This window comes from Borostomias antarcticus (assembly GCF_949987555.1).
Source record: "Borostomias antarcticus genome assembly, chromosome: 21".
Lineage (NCBI taxonomy): Eukaryota > Metazoa > Chordata > Actinopteri > Stomiiformes > Stomiidae > Borostomias > Borostomias antarcticus.
In genome coordinates, this window is record NC_140254.1 from 12,633,322 (window position 1) to 12,645,821 (window position 12,500).

The 12,500-nt window shown below is 46.1% G+C and overlaps 2 protein-coding genes across 3 annotated transcripts in view; one reads left to right on the forward strand and one right to left on the reverse strand.

Annotated features, from left to right (window-relative positions):
• Positions 1-333, reverse strand: part of col14a1b (collagen, type XIV, alpha 1b) — a gene marked incomplete at both ends in the record, with an annotated part of 115,224 nt that extends 114,891 nt beyond the window's left edge. The window contains one exon of the mRNA XM_084454942.1: positions 286-333. Within this exon, the coding sequence (XP_084311068.1) occupies positions 286-333 (48 nt within the window). The remainder of the gene's footprint in view (positions 1-285) is intronic.
• Positions 334-6,703: 6,370 nt separating this feature from the next.
• Positions 6,704-12,500, forward strand: part of LOC311323231 (autotaxin-like) — a 26,646-nt gene continuing 20,849 nt past the window's right edge. The window contains exons 1-5 of one of the 2 annotated variants that reach the window (XM_084455424.1): positions 6,704-6,903; positions 8,143-8,251; positions 9,742-9,900; positions 10,357-10,482; positions 11,826-11,886. In XM_084455424.1, coding sequence (XP_084311550.1) covers positions 6,886-6,903; positions 8,143-8,251; positions 9,742-9,900; positions 10,357-10,482; positions 11,826-11,886 — 473 coding nt within the window. In that variant the 5' untranslated portion in view covers positions 6,704-6,885. The remainder of the gene's footprint in view (positions 6,904-8,142; positions 8,252-9,741; positions 9,901-10,356; positions 10,483-11,825; positions 11,887-12,500) is intronic. The other variant, XM_084455423.1, reaches the window with a different exon arrangement.

Sequence of the window (12,500 nt, forward strand, 5' to 3'; positions counted from 1 at the left end):
GCTTACATACAGCACTGTACACAACAAGAGCTTCATCTCACCAGCTGTGCAAGGTCCCATAGTCCAGTTCAGTCCACTCAGCAGGCACGGGTACGGGTACAGGTACAGGGAGAGATCAGGTACAGGGAGAGTTCAGGGACAGGGTCTGGCGATGTGGATAAACAGGTGAGGTGAGGAGTCTGGAGCCCAGGGAAGGAAAGTGGTCCCCGGTCACTCTGTCTATGAGGTCTACAGGCAGGACTAGGAGGTTAAATGTTAAACTAGAAAGCAAACAGACTGACCTACGGAGGAGGAGGAGGAGGAGGAGGAGGTGGGGGGGGAGTTGGACACCATGTTGCCAGGCTATCGGGTGGAGGGAGATAAGAGGACAAAGAGCTGCAGGAATCACGCTCTAATGGAAAAGAGAGAGGGAGGGAGGAATGGATGGAGGGAAGGAGAGATGGAAGGAGAGATGGAGGGAGGATGGAGGGAGGGACAGTGGAGTTTTCTATGTTCGACAACTGGTCAGGACCCTGTTTATCATGTGTCTGGATCCTAGTAGGATATTGATCTAGGTTCAGGCCTCTGCATTTCCACGTGATTTTATTCAAAAAACACAACTGTCCCTGAATCAGCATTCCTTCTCTGATGCTGTTTATACTGTACTGTAAATACTGTACAGGCCCTGAGAGCCCATCATGCACCACGGCTCAGCAACTGTAGTGTGCAAGGTGGGTATAGTAGGGCAGGAGGATAGAGGGGGGTATATAGTAGGGCAGGAGGATAGAGGGGGGTATATAGTAGGGCAGGAGGATAGAGGGGGGTATATAGTAGGGCAGGAGGATAGAGCGGGGTATATTGTAGGGCAGGAGGATAGAGGGGGTATATAGTAGGGCAGGAGGATAGAGGTGGGATAGGGTTTGCGTATAGCAGAAGTTATTACAACTTTCGTGTGAATGTGATGAGTAGCCCTGCTTGCAATTGCAGAGCCCAAAATAATGTCCCCAGCCTCAGAAAATCATTATTTTTTCTATCAGTAGATGTTTGGGCTCCCATGTGGAAGGGTCAGCGGTGTGACTGACACTAGTCAAATGAGTAGACTAGAAAAGAGATGCAGGGACTGCTATAGGCTAGTCTCTGTTCACAGATGGAAGAAATGTGATCAATGGGAACGATCAGACCAGCAACCAAAACAACAACAACAACATCACATGATGTTCTGAGTCACTGGCCACACAAAAAACAGTGATGAAGGCACATTCCCGACAAGGACGGTAATGAACATTCCTACCTGCTTATGGCAAGTCGGGGGTCAAATAGTCAGGGGTCAAATAGACCGTTAAATATCCTTATGTTGCTGTGTTGTCTGCTCATATCACAGTAGTCATACACTAGCATAAAGAAAGGCCCATAGACCAAGAAAACCAATGAGAAAACCAATAAGGATCTGGACTAAATAAAAATAACTGCCCTCCCCTCCTATAACTATTGCGGTCAATGAACCAGTTTGCAACACAAGGAAACCACATGACTACCAAACTGTCCTGGATATTGTAAATCATAAACAATAAAGATTGTATTTCTTATTTTCCATTCAATGTACAAAGACAATAGATAATGAGTCAAAACTCGAGCACGACCAAAACAAAGGCAGGCAATTTCACAGAACACACTGCCATCTGGTGGTCATGACCTGGAAGTGCAGGACCTGAAAACTGGTGAGAAAGTATTGGGCCACTTTAACAGGATCCCCACGTCAGTACCGCCATTCACCAATAGAGGGAGTACCTACTCATGTGTTATAAAAAATTCCTACTTTTCTCCATCCCTAGTTTATCCATTTATTTCGCCATGTACATGGTTCACACGTACTAGGAACTTGACTAGGGTTTAAGGCATGCGCTGATGAACATGACATAGGACAGGGTGCAGGACAGGACAGTGCAAAGACATGCCAGTGTAAAATACAGTGCAAATACAAAATACAATATAACCAATAAAAGTGTTCCTGGCAGTCCAGTCCGGTCAGGTTGTTAATTCGGGTGTTCCTGGCAGTCCTGTTGTTGTTTTACATTTTGAAAGGCTGTGTTTGCCCTTGTCCTGAACAATCTGTAGGCTGTGTGGGTGGACACAGACATGGATTGAACCTCCAACCTCCCGGTCGCCCCTGTCTTTAACTGCTAACTCAGTGGCCTGACTAATGCTGTGTGGGTGACAGTGAGATGGTGATTTGTTTGGAAAGAGGGGGGGCACCCTTCATCCAAACCCATAAAACACTGATGTTGGCTGATAGAAATGCTTCACATTGTATGGATCACACGGCCATTTCTAGGTCATGGAAATACAAGCGAATATCCCAGTGTGTTTGTGTGTGGGGCAAATATTTACAAACTTTGTCCAAAGTACAGTGTGGGGCTGTTGTATTCGGCTACTTTCAACCAAAAATGTCCCAGTTGACTTATCAGACCTTTGGTTCTAGTGATAGAGTGCTTAATTAACAAGTAAATTGGTTTCTTCTTAATCTTCTTCTTGTAATGTAGCACAATCAAAATGTTTCATTCTTGGGACACAGTTCCCTCCACAGTTGAATGTTGTCCAGTGTGTTTGTTGTTTGTTTGTTTGTTTGTTGTTGTGTGCAGACTTCAGCGGAGGTCTGGTCTGATCTTAAGTCAAGATGAAAGCACTAAAAGCTTCCCTTAAAGCTCTTAAATACAGGACTTACCTTTCTGGTCCAAACTGGCTGGACCATCCACTCAGAACCGTCGTAGGGTAAAGCCAGTCAGCCAGTGCCTGAGGGCTGAATGAACATCTGTCCAATCCTGAGCCTGGCTGTCATGTTAGTCCCGGCCTGAGTCTGGAGGTGAATGAGGCCTTTCTTAGAGCGACTTCCCCTTTAAGCTGATCTGCAGGTGTGGACAGGACAGGTGAAATCCGACTCAGCACAACTTCCTGTGTGGGGGATCAGGAAGGTAAGCGTGCCCTCGGGCGGCGCCGGCATGTGAGCCAATCAGATGGTTCCGTGGCCGTGCCAGCTAATCCCTGGCCAGGGGCCGAGGGGGACAGCGGAAGCTCCGGTCTCATGCTGTGTCATTCAACATCACCAGGGCCCCAGACTGCACACTGAAGCACTTTTGTTTAAAAACCCCTCCGCCCCCATCTCCCCCAGAAATTATATTTCATAGGCTGAGATTAGGAGAGCGCTCCGGGCCAAGGGCTTCAGAGCTGGATGGTCTCTGATGAAGATCCCCTTCATGGGATGTTCCTGACACACACATGCACACACACAAACACACTCACGCACACACACTCATACACACAAAAACACATGCACGCACAAACACAAACACACACACACACACACACACACACACACACACACACCGAGTCAGGGATGGTGATGGGGGTGATAATGTGTAGGGCCACAGTCTGGTGATGGGATACCCCTACTGGAGACATTTGAGTCCAAATTTCCCAAAGGACGTCCTCTTGGTGTGTGGGATACAGAAGGACGTCCTCTTGGTGTGTGGGATATAGACCTTGAGTTGGTTTGCAGGAATTAGACCAAGCCATTTTAGAGTTATCTGACATCCTCTGCTCCCTCCCATTCTTTAGCTGAGCTCAGATCTAACGTGACTGGATAGGTCAAGCATAACTCCTCTCCGTACGTAGCTCTCCACGCGGGGTGGCAGAAGGGCCAGTGGTGACTGCTCCTGACCGCCCGGCCACTTGACAAGTGATTTCCCCCGAGCTGATCTCAGATCTGTGATTGGATTGGTCAAACCCCAAATCACTAGCTCACAACTGCAAGTTGCTTTGGATAAACGTCTAAAATGTGATGTTCAGCTGTTCCTGATCCGGTCACGTCCCGTGACACGATTTCATGCACAGTCAGCTAGAGTAAACGACTGTACCCACGCCAGCACAAACACATCGAGACGTCCCATTGGCTGCCGTGGCCTCCACTCTCCAGCTGTAGCCTTGAGAGTCGCTGGCGTTGAGTAACCGCGCGCGCCCTTTGCATCGTGACCTCCCCCGAGACTCGGCAAACAGCGGGCAGAACAGAGCGTCAGTGTACTCTGTAATCTGCTCCGGAGCAGGCCTGGTCCATAGAGAAAGATAATCTGCCCGGTTGGGTCGGCTCCGGAGCAGGCCTGGTCCATAGAGAGAGACCGGGTTGGGTCGGCTCCGGAGCAGCCCTGGTCCATAGAGAGAGATCGGGTTGGGTCGGCTCCGGAGCAGCCCTGGTCCATAGAGAGAGACCCGGAGCAGGCCTGGTCCATAGAGAGAGACCGGGTTGGGTCGGCTCCGGAGCAGGCCTGGTCCTTAGAGAGAGATAATCTGCCCGATTGGGTCGGCTCCGGAGCAGGCCTGGTCCATAGAGAGAGACCCGGTTGGGTCTGCTCCAGAGCAGGCCTGGTCCATAGAGATAATCTGCCCGGTTGGGTCGGCTCCGGAGCAGGCCTGGTCCATAGAGAGAGATCGGGTTGTTTGTCATAGTACTGTAGTAGGCTAACTGCACCGAGTCCATGATCATGCATGCCTGAACAAATGGATTGTTAACCCTTCTGATTCCTTGTGACATGAAATGAAGGTCATGATCTGGTTTGCTTTGCATTACTGTATCTGGGCAGGCATGCTGGTGGACTGCTAACACTGATGCACAGCAGGCTGCAGTATGGGGGGCGGGGTGTTCCATAGGAAACCAGCACTCAGGCAGATATTGCTCTTTGCACGCTCCGTCTTCTCCCTTTAACAGAACAAGAGACAGATTCCAAGTCAAGTCTTTCATGAGCTCATATTTGGAGGATCATGCAGAAAACCCAGGGAGCACTCTGGGGGTCATGCCAGCCCCTAGCCCCAGCCCTAGCCTCAGCCCCCTGCCATAGTCCCAGCCCCCAGCCCTAGCCTCATCTCCTGCCATAGTCCAAGCCCCCAGCCATAGTCCCAGCCCTGGTCCCAGCCCCCAGCCATAGTCCCAGCCCCCAGCCATAGTCCCAGCCCCCAGCCATAGTCCCAGCCCCAGCCATAGTCCCAGCCCCCAGCCATAGTCCCAGCCCCAGCCATAGTTCCAGCCCCAGCCATAGTCCCAGCCATAGTCCCAGCCCCCAGCCATAGTCCCAGCCCCAGCCATAGTCCCAGCCCTGGTCTCAGCCCCCAGCCATAGTCCCAGCCCCAGCCATAGTCCCAGCCCCAGCCATAGTCCCAGCCCTGGTCTCAGCCCCCAGCCATAGTCCCAGCCCCTAGCCCTCCACAGGCATGTCCTCCATGTTTTCATCCAACTTGGCAGTGAAATCTTAAGGTTGTCACAGCTAAGAAAGTTGCATAAACCCTAGCCCCTCTGAGTCCCTTTCTCTCTCTCTCTCTCTCTCTCTCTCTCTCTCTCTCTCTCTCCCCCTCTCGCTGGGTCATTGCGCAGGCTGCAGACCCTTGTTGTGCTTGGGAGTGCACCCAGCTGGCACACGACCGACCTTCAACGTTGAAATAATAGTTGGATTAATGTCGTCGTTTCAACCTTGAAAGAACATTGGATGCTCAATGGTTGAAAAAGGTTGATAAAATACTTATAAATCAACATTGATCAACATCAACATGATGTCTTCAACCTGCCTTATAGCCCTTTAATGCACAATATGGGTAAAAAGTGGCCCGACAAAGGTTTTGCTTTAGCCTATATATCTTTGCAATAAATTAATTTTATTGTCCACAAATCCTTATTTTGCACTTGCACAAAGAATCAGATTCGAATTTCCTTTCGTGGACATCTGAGGATGTCCTATTATGGATACCGTAGTTTCTTTGGAAATGTTTGTGCGGTCTATCGTGTGTAATGTTTGTCTTGCATTAGCTGGACGTAGCTAGTATCTACATATATACAAGTTGAGCAGTCATTCCCTTGTTGTCCAACTTTGAGATTGTAAGCTTACTATATTGTTTATCTTGCTAGCTGAGTTGGTTTTGCTTTCGAGTTTTAACATAGGCTACATCCTGGGTCGTATTGCGCTGCAGAGGTTGTATGAAAGCTAAAAGCTGTTACCAGCCGGCAGATTGACTGTGAATGCCTTTTTCTGTAGCATTGCTGTATAGAAGGCTGTCACAAAATGTGTTTGTGTGTGTGCATGCCAGTGCTACAAACACTTATTTTTTCACATTATTGTTGGATTGATGTTGTTGCTATTTGCACAGTCGTTGCAACCCCATTCACAGCTGTTGTAGGCCTACATGTGCATCTTGATTCTAATGTAAAATAAAATTGTAAAAAGTTCACGCCTTTGTTCTCCGTGGCTACATGCATTGATTGAAAAGTAAGAAGTCTAAACAAAGTTGCAATATCAACAGTGATGCAACGTTGACTCAAAGACCTTAATTCACCCATGTTGAAAAGTAAGCGTTGAAACAAAGTTGGGATTTCAAAGTTGAGTCACCTTTCAAATTCAACACATTCAACAGTGATGCAACGTTGATTGTAAGACCTTAATTCACCCATGTTGAAGATTAATATGTTTGAACAACGTCGCGATATCAATGTTAATTCACCTTTCAAAATCAAAACCTAATCCAAAGTTGATTCACCTAGTTATTATGAATCACCTGTGAATCAACGTTGAAATGACAGTTGGGCAGTGAGGCGTGATCCCGCAGTTGAGCGCTGAGTTTAGCCTACTATGTTGAAGGGGACATCTGCCAGTAGCAGTGTCGTAGGCCTACCAGAGCGCAGCTGCCGCTGTTACTTCATCCGCATTGGCCGGCAGCACACGGCGAGTTGAGCAAGCAAACAACCCCGCAGAGCAGAGCCGCTCACCCGCGCCCCGGCCATCGATTCACAGCGGTCGGAGCCCAAGTGGACGTTAGCCAGAATTTGTGTGCTTTTTTGTGGGAATGCTGTATAGAGGACACGCTACTTGAAACATGTTGCAGGGAACTTTGGTACGGTAAGATTTTTGCATTATTGCTGTATTTAAATGACACAATTTGTTCCCCAAGCGATTTCTTGTCTTTTTATTTCTGATTCGACGCAGCAAAATAATGCACACTTGCAGAAGTCAGGCAGGCCTATCGATCTGTGTCGGAAGGGACTGCACTTTGAGTTGCATCGACACTTTTTAAAGTCAACATTCAACAGTAACGTTCAATTTTCGACATCACTGCCATCAAATAAAATAAAACGGACGAATGATTACTTCCGAATGATAGTTCCGGATAGTTTGTCAATAATGCTCTTATGAATAATATGCTTTTCACTGCCCTGAAGTTCTACAGTTCTGCTTTTGATATTGATCATATTTATTGACTCTTCACATTTCCACTTTAGTTGCGTGTTTAATTCATATGAGTATGGAGAGACTGACTACTAATTGGGAAATTATGCTTTGTTTTTTCAATTCTGTTTTTAATCTAACGAATCCTAAACCTCTAATCGGCAGATAGGCGGGTAGCCCACGTCTAACCTGACAAGTCCAAGCAGTCCGTTTGTGTCCTGCCTGAATTATGCCCTTGGCTTTCACATTATTCACTGAAGGCCATTACACATGAGTAACAATAAGAAGAACATTATCTCTCATATGAACGGGGCCTCCTGGTCCAAAGCAAACAGCGCAGCAGCTCGGCTGACATGTGGACCGAACAGCACAGCCGCTAGGCTGACATCACTGTTCTCCCCCCTGACTCATTGTCATTATGTCCCACATCTAACATATTAAACGCCTTTTTTTTCCAGCAAGGGAGCATTGCAAGTTGTCATCTCTGTTATATTATTTGTTTGTCTTTTATTTGTTTTTGTTTTTTTGTTTATAATTTACAATAAAGCAATTTTGCAATGTTGTTACTGCAAAGCCCTATATAGATACAATGTATAGGCTAATAATAATAACAATAATTATAATAATAATAATAATTATTATTATTATTACTTATCTGACTTAAGTAACTATAATTGACTTTTACAGGTCACACTTGTTCCAGGTGATGTTGTGTGCATATAGTAGATGTAGGATGACTACAACACTACAGGACTGAATCAGTACCAGCTCATCAGAACTAACATGAACATATGTGACAATAAAGATATTGAAATGAATTTGATATGAATTCAGTTGAATTGAAGTTCAGTGTTGCATGATTACTGTGTGAGCAGCTGGTGAGTGACTTGCACCTGTCCATCTCCAGGTAACGGTTGTTGTGGTGCTTCTGTCTGGTCCTGGTGTCTGTTATGGGTATGTCTTCCAAGCTAGCCGGCCTGGAGAAGGAGCCGAGTCTCCTCCCCCTGCACCCAAAGGTGAGACCCCCCTTTTAACCTCAATGGTATACCTTTATTCTCATTTAAAGCAACTACAAGGAGTTTTTGACTGGTCATAAAACAGCCTCTACCTGATGCCTCTACATTACCTACATTAGCAAATGCAGCCATCAGCAAGAATATTGGCTGTTTCTGTGTATAGAGGGTTTTCACGGCCCGTTATCAGTTTGCCATATTGGAGGTTGAAGCTACTGAATGTAGATAGCTAGCTAGCTAGATAGATCAATAGACAGGTAGATAGACCTATTTATCGACCTATCTATCTAGTTGTTAGCCTTAACCTGAGCTTACACCTGCTAAACCTAAGCTTAAACCTCCAACATGGCCGGCTGTGAAAACCCTCTATTCTATACATATCTGCTCGGCTGGCCTGGTCAACTAGAAAAGACAAAACGATTTATTTACATTGTCGTTATTTTTCCTGACAAGTAACGTCTTTTTGTTTCGCATAACCATTTTAAAACTCTGTTGGAAACTGTTTAGAAACGGGCAGGCACGTTCAAAACTACTTGGCAGATGATTGCATGAACCATCTGAAAAAATATGAAAAGATCTATCACGCGCTAAATTCAACCGCTCCTCGCTGTCATAAACCTGCCCAGCGTAGCTGCTTGTATTTCAAATTCCTCAGAACCAACACTGATTGGCAAGATTGTTTTCCAATCGGGCTCAAAATTTTCTCTACCAAGAGTATCCAGACTAGCTTTGCGTCACCAGTCTGTCCTCGGGGAGAAGAGCCTGGTGTCTATTTACTTCACTGCCTTAAGCCCGCCCCATCATCCGGCCCGAGCCTGTAGAGCCCGTCTCCTACTTCCGCTTGCTTAATTTTTCCTTAACCGGTAGTTCTCTTCGCATCTTCTTTTACAATTTTCGTCGGTGTTATGCCTGGTGATGCCATCGCGAATGTTATCTACTCGAAACTTCACCATGTGCAGCCTACAGTAAAAACATTACAACAACTGTTCTTCTTCCGGTCCAGACCGGAAGATTATGCGATGCGTCATCGCGCTTCCGCTCTAGACCGGCGAAACAACTGCGAATGAGACAGGCCCCAGACTAATCCAGACTGATTTGTGAGTATCAGCAGGATGATCTCATCTTTCTGCTGGCTTCCAAAACGAATTATATTATGACAGGAAGTGGTGCTCATGGGAAATGCAGTCGTCTTAATGAGATAACTCTACCGCTTTTGTCCACAGGTGCCGCTAAAATCAACACAAACTGAAAAACTCCTTGTAGCTGCTTTAAAATGCCTGGTGGCCAGTGGTGATGATGTCATAACGTGTTGAATTCCCTCTTTTCACAATGCTGGATTCTCTGTTTGTGACTCTGATGTTGTTGCAGCTCGATATTTTAAAGACGGAACCTACATTTGCAGTGTTTTCAGAGCTGCATGAATTTTATTCTCAGGACGCTCAAAGTGTTAGCCTGTTGCGGTTCTGATGTTGTTGTTGTTGTTGTGGTCCCAGCGGTTATCTCCGACTCGCTGTGGGTAAGCTCGGCGGGGTCCTGTAAGGGCAGATGTTTTGAGCTGGATGAGGCCGAGCCCCCAGGATGCAGATGTGACAACTTGTGTAAAACATACTACAGCTGCTGCTCTGACTTCGACGAGCACTGCCTGAAGACAGGTCTGTGGACATTCTCACTCCTCACTCTACTGCCTCACTTTAACACAGACTCATATGGTGTTATATTATTATTGCTCTAGTTAATACATTATTACAGCTTTTATGATACATGAATACAGTTTGTATTATAGGTATATTACTTTAATGACCTCCCTGAAATGCAATAGATTCAAGATCCGTTTTATGTATATGTATATGGTACCTACATACTAGGAATTTGACTATAGTTAAATACTGTGATACCAGCTCCTGTTGAGAAATACAAGACGTTTCCCAGTTACTTAACCGATGATACACAATGCCACTTTCAGCTGAGTGTTTGTTGTGCACAGGCGTTAGTATGCATTCTTCACTGGGCGTCACTGACGGATGTGTGTGTGTGTTCCTGGTGTTACTGTAGCTGGGGGGTCTGAGTGTACGGCCTGATGTGTGTGTGTGTTCCTGGTTCTGCGGTAGCTGGGGGATTTGAGTGCAGAGAGGACCGCTGTGGGGAGATCCGAAATGACAACCATGCCTGCCACTGCTCCGACGACTGCCTGGAGAGAGGGGACTGCTGCACCAACTACAAGGCCCTCTGCAGAGGTAGGGCTGATGAGCCTGGCTACCAGCCTGGCAGAGGTAGGGCTGACTAGCCTGGCTACCAGCCTGGCAGAGGTAGGGCTGACTAGCCTGGCTACCAGCCTGGCAGAGGTAGGGCTGACGAGCCGGTGAGGATATCTTTCTCTTACTAGCCTGGCTACTATCCTTGTTGATAAGACCCATGTGAATCACAGCACAGGGATGTTGAATGACAGTAGGTGTTGGCCAGGCTACAATAACAGGGGCCAAATACAACAAACGCATCAAAGGTAACAAGTCAAACACGCCATAGCCAAATTTCAGCTATGTGGCCATTGAAAATGTCAATGAAAATACAATGAAAGCACAATGGGCTGGCATTGCACAAAAATGCTTATATCAACATCAAAATTGAATCTGTCAACTGCGTGTCCAATAAGTCAGTTGTAGAGCATTCCATGACCTACTCATACAAGAATTATGAACCACATTTGGCCACAGGGTGCACTACAGCAATCGTTTGTGTAGATGTGGCCAATCAGCTTCATATTTCACCAGTGACCAATAGGCATGCCCTTGTACCAGTGTACCAAGTTTCGGAAAAATCGTCATGGCGGTTAGGTCTAACCAGGAAATGAGCTCTCTAGTGCCCCCATTTGGTTTGATCGGGCCAATAATGGAGAGTTAGCCTCCATTTATGGATGGTGATATCGCTACAGTTTTGTGGTGTCCAGTCAAACCGTTCAGAAGTCAGACACCTCTACTGTATGTGAAAAGCCACGCCCTCAGCTATTTTCCTTAGCACATAGTGGTCTGTTTACTTTTCACTGGAATAAAAATTAAAACTAGGCTTTACAAAAAAAACGATAACTAACTAAAACTGTATTGTGTATTTACAAAACTAACTAAAATAAACTAAAATTATTGAGAAAATGTCCTTGGTTTTAGTCTTTTTCATTTCATACATAAGCCTAGTATTTTAGGTGGATATAAAATCTATCCTCCTTTTTTTATTAGCTGTGCCCCTGCGCAGGAGTAACCTGATCTGCGCAAGATGGTTTGTTTCACACGGAGAAACAACATGAGCTCACGAGATCAGGATGGTCTGAACGAGGCTAGCGCAGAAGAAAAACATTGCTATAGCACCCCCCTTTGGCCAATTGATGCATGACTTGTTCCATGGCCTCTTCGCATGATCCTCTACCATTGTGCATACGTTTCATAAAAAGCGATCAATCCATTACAGGTGCTGACATAGACTTCCATGGCAGATGAATAATAGGAACATTACCAGTAACAATAAGGTGCCTCGCACATTCGTGCTTGGCCCCCTAAAACGTGTTGACGTGCTCACTGATCTCTGACAGGGGAAACGTCATGGGTGGCTGAAGACTGTGAGGAGATCACCAGCCCTGAATGTCCAGCAGGGTGAGTCTGGAACACACACAGACACACACACACACACACACACACACACACACACACACACACACACACACACACACTAACTGTCCTCCATCTAAGCATCCTAATTTACCAGGGGCCTGGGTGTACTGTGGTGTAATTTAAAACACCAGGCCAAACTGTATCTCTGTGTAGAATATATATATCCTTTTATGTATTTGGTTTCATATGCTATGTGTTATTACTGTAATATGCTATACTGTATAGTTATTACTGTAATACGTGTGCAAGAAACATTTCTCTTTAGGACAATAAATTACCTTTTGATTATTAATCTCTGTTGAAAGGAAATGGGGACGTCCCTCTCTCTGCTTCTCTCTATCTCTCTGCGAGACTGTTCTCTTTCTCTGTTCCCTCTCTCTGTTCTTTCTCTGTTCTCCCTGTTCTCCCTCTGTTCTCTCTCTCTGTTTTCCCTGTTCTCCCTCTGTTCTCTCTCTCTGTTCTCTCTCTGTTCTCTCCCTCTGTTCTCTCTCTCTGTTCTTTCTCTGTTCTCCCTGTTCTCCCTCTGTTCTCTCTCTCTGTTCTCTGTTCTGTTATTTCTCTGTTCTTTCTTTGTTCTCTCTGTTCTCTCCCTGTCT